Consider the following 15833-nt stretch of genomic DNA (forward strand, 5'->3'; position numbering starts at 1 on the left):
CATAATACTGAACAACATGGTAAAATGTACTGCCTGAAAAAAATGGAGTCCCTGACCCAAAGAGGTCACCCTAAGAAGCATAAATAATCAAGAAACAATAAAATACTCAGTGTGAAAAGAATAGTGTGGGATCCTGGTAGCTGGGAAGCTTAAAGGTGCAAGTTTCTGAGGGAGGGTAAGTAAGGGCTTATGGTTTTACACATACTCAGCCATCATTGGTTTAATCAGTCCTGAAACTAATAAATCTTGGTCTTGAGCACAATCATAGGGTGGTGGAAAATTTTCCTTTACAAGAAAGAACAAGTGTTATTAATTTTCCAAGGCTCCAACTGAAGGAGAGGCTGAGCTCTTTCCTACCCTTCCACTGACTTCAAGGAGACATGGGGGTATGAAGGATGTTTTCATCCAAAACAGCTTATGGCAGTATGCGCCATAAATTTCCAAAACAATTTATGGCAGTGCGTGCCATAAATTTCCAAATACCAGCACTCTCATGCTGAGGAAGATTACTAACTCCCTGTATTGCCCCAGTCTCCATCTTACCTTGCTGGCTCTCAACACAGCCTGAAGATGCAGCCAGTTTAAAATTATTATGGCTTATTCATAAAGAGCCATAATAACAGGACAGCTGAAGTTTGGCTAGTTTAGCACTGATCATGACCTGCTGGTATAGCCATGTTACTTTGCTTATTCACACTGGCTGTGACTCAGTCCCAAGAGCTGCAGCAGAAAAATGCATTTCATGTACCAGTAGATACTTCGGATTCAACATCCCCGGACAAATTTCACAACTTAAAGGGAGCACCTATCTGCTCAGTGACACTACATCATATTACCTCAGAGGTTTAAAAATAAGTACAGCGATACTATTGAGAAATGATTCTTCTAGGATTCTTGGGCTGACTTGCTTTCATGTTAATTAATATCCCCTGGGTGTCTGAAACCTCTCAGAGCATGAAACCCTGTTACAGGGAAGTGCACTGGAATATCGAAGGGAAGAAGGGAAGAAAGATCATCACCTTCCTTTCAAAATTAAGAAACCAGAAGAGAGGACCTCTTCTGTTCCCATGGCTGCAAGCAGCTGGATACCCCTGGGGCAGGCTGGCAGGGCTGCTGGCAGGGGACTTCAGCGTACGCTTGCTCTGTGCACAGCAGTACTGGCCAGCCGCGCTTCGAGTCCTGTGGCTCTGGGCACCACCGACTGCTAACGGTGCCATTTTGCCTCTTGGCCTTTCTAATTACGTTCTTGCTATTCTTCCTCTCCATGCGTGAACCGCATCGTTTTCCTTCCCCACTAGCTCCCGAGCGAGCTTTGGGAATCCCAAGCGGCAGAACGGCCTGCGGCTCCCTTAGGGGGTCCCGCTGGCCTGACAGTCTCTGCACGAAGAGGAGACGTGTGCCAGGGAAGACCACATCCCCTGCCACACTCACAGTTTGGGTGGGCCCCGGTGCCACCTCCAAAACCTCCTCTGTGCTCTATGGAGCCGCTGGCACCAGACAAAAGGAAACAAAACTCACGTAGCTCATGCGTGGGTAAGGAAGGGCAGTGTGAGGGGCTATCAGCAGGGAAACCGTGCGACTTACTGGCAGCCAAGACCAGCTCCTTGTGGAGTTTGTATGTCATGACAGGCTCAGACAGGTTCCTGCAAGAAACAAAGAATAGTGAGTGCTGGAAGGCGCAGCCGTGACTGTGCGTGATTACTCTTGAAGAAGAACTGAAAGGAAGTCTATCTGCCCTCCAGTTCTAGTGGTTCCAAGTGGCATCTCCTCCCAAATCAGATTAAATAATGGCTTTCCCCATGAAATGCAGGGTTTCTACAACAGTATTTCCTCCCCGCGCCCCCTCCCCTGAAAAAACAAAATCATATCCTTTCCTAAAGCGTTTTGTCCCTTCTTTTCCATTTCCGACAGCCACATGTTAATATCTGGCAGTTTACTCAGCTCTTCACCATCAGTCCCAAGCCCCTTTGCCCACCTCGAGCAGGTGCAATCTGACATGTTACCTGAGATAAAACTTCAGTGAGCTGGTAATTGTCTTGATGTCCCAGTCACTGCTTTGGAGATCTACATCCCCTGGACATTTTGGATCTCGAAGAAGAACAAAATGGCTTTAAAATAGGTCCATTTTGAGGTTGTTATAAATAGCAAACTCAACAGGCAGGTTATCCTCTGGTGGCAAAAGAAGCTACAGCAGTACCTGAAGATAGCTGATCATTCCTCATGGTCAGGAAAAGCAGAGTAACAGTAACAGCATTAATATTTCAGAAGGGCTGGTATTTGGGGATGAGAACAGCAGTGCTAACTAAGGGCAAAGGAAGAAGCAGAATACAATATTTAAGTAGCGGTGAAAAGTTAGTGCAGGCCTATTCTCTGCAGTTTGTTTTTCCCCAGTATATTCAAGACTGCTCTCAGGGGAAGTGGTAGAAACCACACATTCCAACAGAGGCAAGATAAGCTTTCTGATATTCAAAATAATTTTTTAACTGTCCAGCTCCAATCCCTTATTCTTGGTTACTCCCTTTAAGGCTATACTGGAAGTATTCTTTCTTAGTGCAAGGAAAGGCAGAAGCATGGAGGAGAAGGCAAAGCAATACGGAATAATACTTTGTTCGCATTTACCCTCACTGAATAACCACATCATTTTTGTGGTATAATGAAGTAAAGAACGTGGTTTGTGGGGGAGCTGGACTAAAGAAACAAACTGCATGATTTATTTTAAAATAGAAATAGGGCTAGAGACAAAAATCTAGCTCCTCACTAAAGTTCAGGAAGGAATTCTTCTGCATCAGATATTTCTACTCAGTACTGTTGGACTTTCTACCATGAGAAATTTGTAAATGGTGGGGTGGCAAGTGGTCAACCAAACCAGTGCATATTAATAAATGAAAAGCCACCTACTGCTGGGGTTAAGAGAAAAACACAGAGCTACTCACAGGAGGGTGAGAATCAAGAAGCAATAAAAACTTAGGCTAAGTAATTAGTCATCAGGCAAGCGTAACTGGATAGCTGTCTGAAGCTGTGACTCCATGGGAATCTGGTTCAGCTATATGTCAGTGCAAATCGACCGTTTTAATAAACAACAACAATAGTAAGAGCAATAACAGCCTTTGAATGGTACATCAATATCAGATGTCTACACAGGGAGCTGAAGGAAGCTGGCTTACGCCCAAGCCATGCAGATACCCATACAAACATACTCTTTGCCCTGTACTCCAGTCCTCCCAGCCAAGACACTGAGAATGGTTTGGCCTTTGGGTATTTGACAGGCCTGCCCCTGCCCGTGGGCTCGGCAGATGACCGCACAGCCGCCCCTTGCCCACGCGCTGCACGTCAGGGTGCAGGAACACGGCAGCGGCACGGCGAACCCCGGCCCTCGCGGGCATTGCCTGCAGAGGAACAACGCTCTGACCTCCACAGCGCTGCGTGGAGAGTTTACCCAAAACCCCTTGCATGTACACAGCTGCAGATGATGTTCCATTTGAGGGCAGCTACTCTGTTTGCTCTACCAATGGATAAGTGGAGGTATTTGGTGACTGCCCTTTCTCGGACATGACCTGAGAAGTTGACAACAGATGTGTCTTATAAATGGAAACAACACTGAACTGCAGTGTTAGATAGTGTTAGAATTTTTTCTGAAGGGCACATTTTCCTTTTCTTTGTAATTCTGGTGTAAATTTAGGAGCCATTGCACCGAAGTCAATGAGGTTACACTGAACAACACCATTGGAAACAACGGAATTATCAAATACCAGATTGCAGACCCCTATCAAACCCATTCTGAATCCCCAAATGGCCCATTATTGTTATGTTCTTAGTCAATAACGAGCCACATATAGCTCATCAACCCTAACCTACGTTTTGTATGACTGCCTACAAATTTACATGTTCGTATGAAACACAAGATCCACTATACAGAAAGGCTTACAACAGAGATGTACACGTTGGCTTCTCTGTAGAAAGAACATATTCCTTCCCCTCAGTGGATTAAAAATTTGCAAACATTCAGAAAGCACAGGAGGTACCTATACCTGACTCCCTAGATGGACAAGTGTGTTTCTGAGCAGCAGTGGGAGGGAAGAAGGGACATAGTCCTGGAGCAGGAGCATCAAGATTGTCTCCTACTGGACCTGGGAACAGATATCCTTGGGAAAGTGAAGGTTCAGTGAAAAGAACCCCCAAGAAAAGCTCTCCCTGGTGAAAGCAGGCTGAGGATCCAGGCTGAGCTCTGTGCTTTGACAACACTGGAGGGATACACACCTACAGGCTTTATGGATGCATTGTGGAGATAGACATATTGGTTCTTTTACATTTCTACCACTTCCAGTCCTCTTAAGCCTTCACAACTACCTGCCTGTTTAGGATTTTGCAAATACTTTCACTGGCTTTTGCCTTAGTCTGACATTTATGAAGACTGATTTCAATTTAACAGCAAGGTATCCTGATCCTTCTGAGGGGCACACCTTAAATCAGGGTAATGGCATATCTTTGCTGAGGGCAGTTTCCTAGTATACTTCTCCATGATAACCCAAAGAGGGAAAGGGTCCTCCTGAACTTATCTGTGCGGGCTGATTTAAGAGGTGGGGACCTGCAGGAAAAAGCATCTTCTTGTGAACGTCATTAGACAAGCAAGTTCACTGGTGGCAGCATGTTAGGAGACAGTCTGTCTGCACGCCAAGGTACTCTGGAGAAAGCATATCAATGAGTATTAGCCTTCAGGTTAGGTCCTCATTTACACTGTCTAAATAAAATCAGGACGTATGGTTCTGTGGAGGACAAAGAGTTGAGATAGCCACATGAGCACTAGATCTTGCTTGACTATTGGGCAATGATGACAAATAAGTGACATGTGCACCAGAATTAGCAAGCAATGCTGTTATCCATGGGACATCTACTGCCTTGGCTTGACTAGGAACTCCTGCACCCTTGACACCACACTTTAGCCTGTCTCCAGGTCCTCAAGCCATATATCAAAGGTTTGGGAGTTGCAGTGCTTTCTGAGACAGCAGAAGATAAAGGCTTATCAGTGGGTAAGGGCTCATCTCTCCTTGGCGGATGTCTGATACTTTGGACCTGTGGCAGGAGCATGTCCCCAGCACATGACTCCAAAATGTCTAAGTATTTTTAGCACACAATGGGAAAAGGCTTGTCCCCATTGCTCTAGTGTCCTTGCTTTCCTTTCTGTCAAAACTTCTCACCTAACTTAAAATACAAGTTGCACCAGCAACAAATGTGGCTTAAAGAGAAATATAAAAGAGCAGGTTACAGCAAAAACGGAGAAAACAAGGGTCAGATGTGCCTCAGACGGACTGTTAGAGATGAACAGCTGCCTGAGGGAATTCTGTGCTTGACAGATTCATCTCATTTTGAAATCTGATCCTCTTCGTCCTTCTTAAAAAATATAAAAATAAGACAATCTAGTCACACAGAATAATTAATTCTTACCAAAAAAGGCATTCAGCAACTTCTGCACCTGAATATTGCTGCCAACAGTTCGGTAGACACCCTCTGTAGTAATACCTAGGCATAACAAAGCCAAAAAGCATTAGCCAAGTGTTTTTTCAAGTTTATTGGAAGTTCAAAAGCACCATCTAGTGGAACAATATTATTCATTGAAAAATCTCACATGTGTCAAAGTGCTTACTGTAAGTATTTCTATTATAGGAAGCACTGATTTATTCTGAATCCAAACATTCTACAAATTTGTCCCTCAATACATCATGCTACCTCTGAATAAAACTGTTGGGCAGGCTTATTCTTCAAATAACATCTGCAAGTTACTCTTATTCTGCTAATAAATGGCAATTGGTGGCAACCATACAGTAGTCTAAATGCAGTTATTGAGGCAGAAGTTCTACTCTTTGATTAAAAACATTAAACAGCTAGCATTAAGGGCTGACTATTCACAATCACTATTTTGAAATGTACTTTTTGCCAAAATTGTGTCACTGTTGGGCAGTTACAGCCAACGTGTGAAATATGTGTCAGAGCTGGCAAGCAATATCCACTTAAATACACCATATCTGGAAACGTTACTGCTTTAAAATGAATTGTTCAAATTATAAAAGAAAGCAAACACATTAAAGCAGATTCTTTGAAAATATTAACCAATATTAGGAAAAACAGAACTGCTTTATTTGCCTAGCTCTGTCTCCACTGTGTGGAGGATCTCATTAGTCTGCTCCCCTCCATTTCAGTGGCACTTGGGTGGCTATGTCCTCTGAAAGGCTTTGGAAACGAAAGCACTTGTATCTTTTTCCTGTGGCCAACTGGGAAATTCAGATGTTACGAAGCAGTATCTCTTTGTCCTATAGCCCGTACAGATGATACGGGCTGGTGCCAGCTGGATACTTTATGGAAAAGCTGGAATGGTGAAGTATCATCCACTAGCCTGCTTTTATCTTGGTGTTTTTCACAAAATGGGTCTGAATAATTCTTTACTTAAGTTAACCTCTGCCTCTTCCTCCAACACAGAAAGTATTTCCAAAACTGTTCACCCACCTAATGAGTTTTTTCTAAGCCAAAGATAAAAAAATTGATCAACGAAAACAGCATACAAGGGAAAATTCAATCCTAACTAGAGCCTGACATAATGAATATTCTAAACAGCACGTGACTTCTGCTCTTTTGACATGCATTCTTTAGTCAATGAAACAAGACTTTGACTTTTAACTAACAATGTTGCATTAAGGGAAATACAATGTAATTCGAGGCCATTCGAGCAAATGAATGCCAGGAAGCCAGCGATTTCTGGATGCCACTGCTGGAATCTTACCTTTCGTTTCTACCGCGTTGATGCACCTCCTTACAAACTTGAAGCCAACCTCGTTCAACTCCACTGTTCCAAATAAAGGGAAGCAGTGTTAGCGACCTGAGCATCAACACGCAGTTACTAGTGGAAAACTACTACGAAGGCCACAGACACAGACACTGCTCAGCACACAAAAACCGCAATGACTAAGTGCACAGCAGGGTTCGCATATGCCTCTGGGTATTTGTTTTATACAGATTATGTACATGTCTCTACGAAAACACATACATTTTTAAACACATGATAAGGAATTATTAGTTCCATATGCTCTCTGTTTTTTCTTGAATTTGTTTTGAGTTATGGGCTCCCCGCCCCCTCCTGTCTTTAATAATAAAAATGAAAATCAGAGTTTAGTCACATGTATATTTGTGTCTGACAAGGAATTAATTAATCATTTCCAGAACACTGCAAAATCTGCAGTTAGAGCTCTTCCATATCACAGGATCATATAATTTCTACTTATCTATTTGACTAGATTAAAAAAGTAAAAAATACAGCCTTATCCGCTGCATAAACAAAGCAGAACACAGGTTTTTGTTCCAGCTAATTAACTGCAGACTATCACTGTGCCTGTCTTAGAGGCATCATGAAGTAGGTAGAAACTTAGGGTTTTTTTTTTTTTAATATATATTTCAACTTCTTTACTCACACTAGTTCTTCTCATGATTTTTCCAGGATATCTGGTATAACAAAGTATTGCAGGATCTGGGATAGTAAAGGATTGCACTGTAATTTACAGAAGTAACTTATACCATGAAGTAACTTTCTGTCCAGTGCAAATATTTATATTGAACTTCTCCTAAATGACAATGTTAAATATGTTTTTATTTCAGAGGGGAATAGATCTCTGCAATCTTTTTATTCCCAGGGGCCTTCAGATGAGATTAAGAGACAGACTTTTTCAAAGACTCTTATTTCTGTAATCTAGTTGACTGGGAAAACCGTTTACTAGAATATGAAATTTTAGTTGAAAACTTTGCATTTAAACATTTGTGGTTCATAAGTCAGTACTACTTTATTTGGGTTTCAAATTGAATTTTGACTGAAAATGTTGACTTTGAGTTAACATTTTGTAATGAAAGTAAAACAGTCCTTAAATTCAGGCTTAAGTATCATTTCTTTTTTTTCCACTTTAAAGCATAGTAACATTTTTATTTTAAAGCTCCTGTGGAAAACTCAATATTTGTTCCAATTAAAAAAAAAAATAGATCAACATTTTCCTGGAAGAAACATCCACAGGACACGTTTGGACCATCTCCAGTCACAGCAGAGGCTGGGTTGATGAATCTTACAAAATCACATTTTCCGCAAGTCATTTATAAAAATTCTCTCTTCTCTGAACAATGGTGATGGAAAGCTCAAACGCATCTTGGCTTTAAAATAGGAGTAAGTAAAGACATCCCTAAGCATAGATTCACTTGATACTGAGTTGTATAATATGACTTGAAGTCTTTCCAGTTCTAATCTATTAAAAATAGAGTGTATTTACTTTTGAGAAATGTTTAGTCACATTCTTTCCAGGCATGCAATAAAAACGTAGTCAAATAACCTGTTTTAGGCTTATGCATCTGGTAATAGCGCCCATACGCTAATTAAAGTGAGCTAATTACAGTGCTGGCTGGCCAGTCAATTCAGTGATACCGAATGCAAATCTTCATCCAGCTAATGAATCCACACGGTTTTCTGATCCAGCATGCTCAGATATCGCAAGCAAATGATCGTAAAAGGGGGAAGAGCTAAGCGGGGTCAGTCGCAGCCCGGCAGCTGCACGGGGCGGTGAGCTGGTTATATCCCGCGTGCGGGGGGGAGCTCAAGAGAGACGTGGAGCAATGCGGTGGGACCCGGAGCTTCTGGAAACTAAGTGCCACCTCTCCGTCTTTATTTTAATGTTTGATATGCGAAATGTCCTCAAAATCTCCCATCACCTTTTTTCCCTTTGCTATTTTGGGGTTTCGCTGCAAATTTAACTTTGTATCTCTCTGGTTTTTGCTACCTAAAAGCTGCACGTTACAATCAATAACTTTTACAGCTGGCAGCTCATTCTTATCTGGCCTCAGTATCAGACACTGCAATAAAAAGGAAACAAGTTACACCGTCACCACCATTCCTTGTTTGAGAAGGACCAGCAAGCACCTTAATCTCAAAGGTCTCGAGTTTAAAAGCCACAAGCAATGTTTTTCTAGATGCCTAGGAGGCAGATTTTGGGACAAGGTCTCTCGCGCCTGCTCAAATAGCCCTTCCCTGTCAGGGAGTTACAGGTCGTCCTCGCAAGGTGATGAACACCCTTCCCCCAGTCCAGCCGGCACCCCCAGGACTTGCACAAGTTTTTAATGATATCTGTAGCTCCCTGTCAACCCCACGGAGGGAATGCACAGCCCATTCAGCAGAGACCAAAGATGAGTATACCTATGAGCAAATATATTACCCCACTTCAGCACAGCTTCAACATTTCAGAGGAACAGAAACTTAAAGGACTCACTTTCCTCCTGTTTCGTGATGGGACTGTGGTAGATCTGAAAAAAAGGGAGGGAATGGAGGAGGAAGAAACAAAAACATAATGCAATACAATTTGTATTTATTTTCCAAAGAAAATGCAGCACCTCATAAATCACCTAACACCAGTCACACACAGTCAGTAAAACAATGTCCTGAAGAAAGTCAGCTTATAATATAAGCAAGATATCATTGTCTATATAACAAATGAGGTTGCTGACTTCCTAAATTTAACTGGTGTACCTGTTTCTAGAAAAGGGGTCTTCCAAAAGCTGAACAAGAACCTCTGTTTTGTAGGTACCCTGTAAAAATGGTAGCAGGAGGCAGGACAGACAGGCCCAAGGATGTTTTCTTTATTTTAAACACAAAATGTCAAAAAAATTCTTTCTTCACCCAATACCAAAAATACTACTTGTATTTTTTATTAATAATAAATGGTGGGTGCCATTCCTGATAGAAAATCCAAAATCCTTTATGGATAATAACACATTCTGTAACATCCAGTGACCAGCAGATACTACATGAGTGAATGGCTCTCCAGTCTGAATGCACTGACCCTCCATGTTTTTCCCAATTGCTTCCTGTTTAAACTGCTGAGAAGGTCTGGCTGAGGGTCCCACGTCCCATCGGCCGCCCCCACCCCCAGCCCTGCGTGGGGCGCGTGGCCCGGAGCTGCTCCGGCAGCAGCAGCTCAGCAAGCGCAGGCACCATCCACCCTCTGCGCAGAGGCCACGTAGGGCCGTGGAGCCCTCAAAAGGCAAGGGCAAGCAGCAAGAAACATCTTTTCCCACATTGCACATCATGCTGCCGCTTAATGCACAGGAAATGCTGTGAAACGGAGGAGCTTGTGCTTTGCTCAGATTAAAGGAAGGAAATCCATCACAGCAACTGAAGGCAGACACGCACTCGTGCGGGGTGACTAGTTCCACAGACCAGGCTTCACAAACACTAGTCAAGGCAGGTATAAACAGAAAATCATGTCAGGCAGACTTGAGAGCAACCTGTGAGTAACACAAATATTGATTGTTTCAGACCCAGTTAGGTCATGGTTTTTAGGAAGTCTGCCAGCTGCGGTCAGTATGACTCGGGAAATGCACCAAAGCTTAAAAAGGGACAAAACAATACCCCCATTACAAGCCCTGCCTAGAACAAAATCGTCTGAAATCCAGTTTTCCAGTGTGTAGTAGCTGAACTGATGCCCTGAATTACGGGTAAGCAACAGCAGTGAAGCGAAAATTGCAAAAACGAGCTTGCCAACAGTTGTATTATTTATCTTTCTCAAAACCCACCAGTAGAGGACACTGTCTGACAGCATAAACACGGGGAGTATAACAATTCCTTGAATACTTACTGGCTCTTTTCCATCCATGGCTTCCATCCATAGCCTTCGATTAGCTTCGGAAAGTGCTTGCAGTGTGATGGTACCAGTTCTACGTAGAGTTTGTCCAGGGTGAGAGAGGAAAATAAAGCAAAGGTTATTTTTAAACAGGCAGAGAGCAGTTTCATCCAAGCTTACAGTGTTTACCTTTCTGGAGGCCATTTTAATACTAAACAAGGCTGAGAAATGAGGGTAATACTAGCAGCGGTCAATACACACCCATTACTCCAGTTATCAGCAGTATCTCAAAGAAAGCTCACGTCACAGTCCTATTGAGAAAGTGCTGAGACAACACAGATAAACGGGCTGCATACACACTTCTGTTCTTGCCAGAAGAAATCCCCAAGAAATCCACACTTCATCTGCATACATGTAATCTTCAGCAAATTAATCATAGTGCCCACAGTCGCCCCACCTTGTTCTGCTCACCACAGGCAGAAATGCAATCTGCTATCTTCTACACAACTAAAGGCCTTGGCGACAGAGTATTGGGCTGGCTGCTTCTCTCGTCTGCTCCAAGCATTCTGGAGACCTTTACAACCTCACGTGAGGAATTCCCATTACTTGCAAGCAGAATGATCCTCCTGAGTGACAGATAAAGCCAAAGGAAAGAAATGCAGCAAGTAGGAGGATCAAGCGGCCTGGTAATGGGATCAAATCCATCACAGTATGTACCTCGAGAGCTCATGATGTGCAGTCCAGTCAAATAAATGATGTAGGACTCAAATGGTGAAAGATGTCTGTGCAAAGCAGACTGAGCCACATTATATCCAGCTCTGTCCCAGTAATCCGCTAGAGTCAACACCATTGGAGACAATTAAATATGACTGAACAGACCAAACCCTACTGCTTTATTTGTAGATTTGCAGGCCAAAGATTCTAGCAGCAGGTGAAGACACCTAATATAGTAAGAGGAATGGTTGATAAGTGAAACCTAAGGCTGGGATTATACTGAATGCCATCCCATGCTAATGAACTCCAACTCTATGCACTTACGTATTCAGCTGGACTTCCATTTTCTGTGCTGGTCTTGCCACCTGATCTCAGTTTGAGTAAAGAAACTGGCTAGAGATTCAAGCTGCCTGGCCAGTGCAAACTATCAGGATATGACACCGTCAGTTAAGCATACAGCTGACAGAGACCCTTGCTACTGTCAATAATCGTACTGGGTTGCTATTAGTGGGCTAATCCTTCTCTTTCTTCTACCAGTCTTACACATGCAAGTGTCTCTAATCACTGCATAAGGCGTGTTCTGATGCATTGTTATAAAATTCAAAACACTGCAAATTAATGCCATTAGATATGGACAAAAAGTGCTGAAACTTACTTCGGAGTCATGTCTATCCCACTTCTAGTGCTTAAAGACAACTTTTAAAAATCCAAGATCATTTTAAATCTGCTAGTTCGAAGTAAAAAATGCCCTAACACTGAACCATAGGCTGGTGCAAGAAAAGTAGGTATGAAAAAGAAAGGAGAAAATACAGGATAAACTGCAGAAGTCAGTGGGGTGTCCAGGGCAGTAAGAGACCAAACAGTGTTTGCGTGGTGTGTCCTTTTATGATAAAACAGGGTCTGATTATCCACAATTTATCTCCTGCTACTTTTCCATGATTTCAGCACATAACAAGGCTTTCACAGTGCCTATATTTAATGACATTCATTCTCTTGTAACTCTTATTCTGGTCCCATAATAGCTAAAAGACCAAATTCAGTGGGAACAGAACCACACTGCTAGTTTGGAAGGCAAAACTAACCCATAGGGAGAATCTTTCACAGTACAGTTATCCATATACACATACACATGCAAGGTTAAAGATACATGGGCAGGGATGACACCCAGTGCCAGCAACAGTACTGCAAGTTTCTTGATGCCCCATAGAGGCTATTCATGCTTTCACAGGACTGGAAAGGCATGATAAAACACCCAACAGATAGGGAACCCGGAGCGCAGAGCGGGAAAGAATGCTGCCTCCACCGCGGCACAATACTGCTGCCCATGCAGGAGGGATTACTGGCTACTCAAAGCAAACATCCCTTGCACAGATTCCTATAGCAGGATTCATCTGTTCAGATTTAGACACCTTCCTCTGAGCAAGATGATCTACTGTCCTTTTGCAGTTCATGGAGAGAAAAGGGCACTTCAAGATGTGATTCACATATCCTAAGGTGAAAGTCTAACATAGGGAGATGTCTAAAAGGAGATGTCATGAGATGAATCTCATCCTAGGACACCATTATGTTGCTACAGTACTACAGCCAAAATGCAGTTGTCCTTCTGACTCACCTTTCATTAGTTTCAATGTCAAAACAAAATCTTTTGTCTATAGAATCAGTCTTTCTCCTCACACAGGATTTCAACGTCAAGTCTAAGGTGCCCTAGAAAAGAAAAAGATTAAAGCCAAGATTAGAGGAAAGAAAGGTGAAAGAGAATTTAAGGTTTCTCGGCACCCTTAGGCTGCAAACAAGCGTGGCACTGTCCACAGAGACATCAGCCATGACTGCACACTCTCAGCAGGTGTCCTGCTAATCAGATGGCATTTGTAAGGAGACCACAGATGGTCCTTCTCACTATTCAGCAAAGCTGCAACTAAGACAGAGATCAAAGGCTTTGTAAACCAGGCTTCCTCTCCACAATAACAAAATGTTCTAGATTTCATGGGATTACCATGCAAACAAGTGCTAAATATCTCAGCAACAAGCAATATGCCTCCCCAGAGCAGAAAGATTGCTTAAAACAAACCTTTTGGAGATCACTCAATCTCTGAGACCAGAGACCAGGATCATGCTTGTCTATCATATGACATAGTCGGGTCCTAATTTTTATTGGGGTTAATCAGTGCTACCAATTATCCACAGCATTCATGGCCCAAACCTTGTTAAAAAGAAGAATGTTAACTGACCAAATCCAGAGTAGATATATACTGATGAAAACGCCTATATTGCAGGGCTGAGGTTTGGCCTTATGTTTTAATGAACCTTTATTTTACAGCAAAGGTGAATAGTAGTCAATTTATAACACATTTGTAAGGTCTCCATTACTTTGCAGAAACTGAAGAGACCCTCCAGGAAATTTTACAAACCAACCAGGCCTTAGCCTTGAATATACAACCTGCAGTGCATTAAACACCCTGACTCTCATTGCTGCTGTAGTCTGCAAGACTCTTGACAAGAGTGAGTCAAGCAGATCTAGGACAGGCCAGCAGTATGGACAGTCTCCTCCAAGATCATGCCTGATTTACACACTGTGATCATAATTTTCTGGCTGTGTTTTTTTTCCTTAAGAGCACTCTTTGTAATTGTTACATTTGAAGTCGTGTGGCCATTTGTGGCTTGAAGGTGCACATTACCAGATTGCAAAAGTTTGGGAAGGATATTAATTTATATTTTTACAAACCCCTACCTGCATCAATGTGTTTTACTAGACATCTTTACAAAGTAGATGACAATAGATCTTTCTAGTCAATATTTTGGACACTGCTCTGCCAAGGACTCTGCCACGGGCTTCCAAAAAATACATTTTATTTTATTGCTGCAATGTGCAGGGGCTGCCAAAGAACACAGATCATGAGATCACAAACTGGAAAACAGCATGCATGACTTGGAAGTCCCCAGGGGATGTCGCTCCATGGCAGAGATGAGGACGGGTGGACTCAGCTGGACTCACTTGCTGTATTCTGAGCCACAGTCTGTCATCTAACCCTGTATCCTGCCCCTTTTCTATTAAACTGAGGAATAATAGGAACTCTCAGATAAATCACTTACTGGAAAAAAACAAAGCACTTTGGAAAAGAAACAGGTCCCCAAATTGTTGCTTTACTGCACAGTTTAGAGCTGCAACTTCTTCCCTCTCCTCCTTTCCTAACACTGCTCCCACTTATAAGTGAATAATTCCGAAGAACAGAAATCAAAATCACAAACCAGTGACTGTATGAACAGGCAAAGGCAAAGAAAGAGACAGCGCTAATGAAAGCATTCAAATAACTCCAGTAATTCAAATACTTGCAATTACTCTCAGAGGCACATGTGCAAATCAGGCTGTAGGTTCACCACTCATGAGCAGGGAGAAACACACAGGTTAGCTTGTCTCGAGCCAAATATTTGTTAGATAATTTACACGCCCTAGGCCAAATGTGCCAGCTAGCGCTGACTGAACCACGGCCAAGTGATACTAACTGGAATCTCCACTGGCAAATTCAGAAGAACTTAAGTTCCTGTGGAACAGGGAGAGATGAAACTTCTTCCTCACAGAAACGTTACGTTCACATCGGCACCACAAATACACGCGGGCCGTCAGGAAGAGGGGACGCAAAGCCCATCTGTCTGCTCTGTGGCTAGCAAGAGCCCTTCTATACCCACAGCTGCCGATTCAGTATTCAGTTCACTATCAACACTCTTTACAAATTATGGTTTCCTACAGTGGAAGTGGCCTACATCTGCTCTGGACATGGTATTGCACTTGTATTTGCTTACACAAGGAGAAATATAGAATGAGTAAAGTTGAAAACTGATGACGGGGTCAGTCTTTGCAGACATCCCTCCACGAAACCAACTCACTTGCTTAGCTCCAGGCTTCTGGTCCATGGGGGTCATCCTTAATGTTTTTGCCTCTTTTTCATATTGACAATAATATTTCACCCAAGAGATGCCCAATGCCCCTGCAGAAATACAAGGAAAGCTGGAGTCACTAGAGACAGAGCATTAGTTTGACCGGAAGCTTGCAGGAGTGGAGTTTGTATTTTCCTGCAAGGTTGTATTTCTCTGGGAACAAAGGCAGCCTGATCCTGACTGGGGATCTTAGCTGTGACCCACCATAACCAGTAACAGCCAGAGTGTACGAGTATACCCTGCAGCAGGGTACGCGGAGAAGCCTCGTTCAGTAGCATGGCTATTTACAGTTTTGCAAAAGCTAGGAGAAGTGAGGAAAACGAGCACAGGGTAGCAGCCACATCCAGCACCCTCAGAAAAAGCTGCTGATGAAAAGACATTTGTGAGACTCTGGTTGCAAGCCAGACCAGCTTGGCAAAGTCTAGCCAAGAAATACACCAGCAGGATCCTACGTGTCTTGAATGTTTGTTTCAAATAGATGCCACTATTTTTTCCTGTCAATGAAAAGTTGGCAGGAAAGACAACAGCATCTTTAAAACACCCTAAAGT

General features: G+C 42.7%; 1 protein-coding gene across 2 annotated transcripts in view; it reads right to left on the reverse strand.

Annotated features, from left to right (window-relative positions):
* The window catches only part of OPHN1 (oligophrenin 1), an 89722-nt gene that overhangs the window by 16163 nt on the left and 57726 nt on the right, over nt 1-15833 (reverse strand). For both annotated transcript variants that reach the window (XR_010885594.1, XM_067304481.1), the window contains exons 9-16: nt 15234-15334; nt 12964-13055; nt 10653-10731; nt 9288-9321; nt 6773-6835; nt 5443-5517; nt 2004-2088; nt 1585-1643 (exon numbers count right to left, since the gene is read on the reverse strand). Coding sequence is in view for 1 of the 2 variants with exons in the window: in XM_067304481.1 (XP_067160582.1) it covers nt 1585-1643; nt 2004-2088; nt 5443-5517; nt 6773-6835; nt 9288-9321; nt 10653-10731; nt 12964-13055; nt 15234-15334 (588 nt within the window). In the remaining variant the exon portion in view is untranslated. The remainder of the gene's footprint in view (nt 1-1584; nt 1644-2003; nt 2089-5442; nt 5518-6772; nt 6836-9287; nt 9322-10652; nt 10732-12963; nt 13056-15233; nt 15335-15833) is intronic.

The sequence above is a fragment of the Apteryx mantelli genome, chromosome 13, assembly GCF_036417845.1.
Source record: "Apteryx mantelli isolate bAptMan1 chromosome 13, bAptMan1.hap1, whole genome shotgun sequence".
NCBI lineage: Eukaryota > Metazoa > Chordata > Aves > Apterygiformes > Apterygidae > Apteryx > Apteryx mantelli.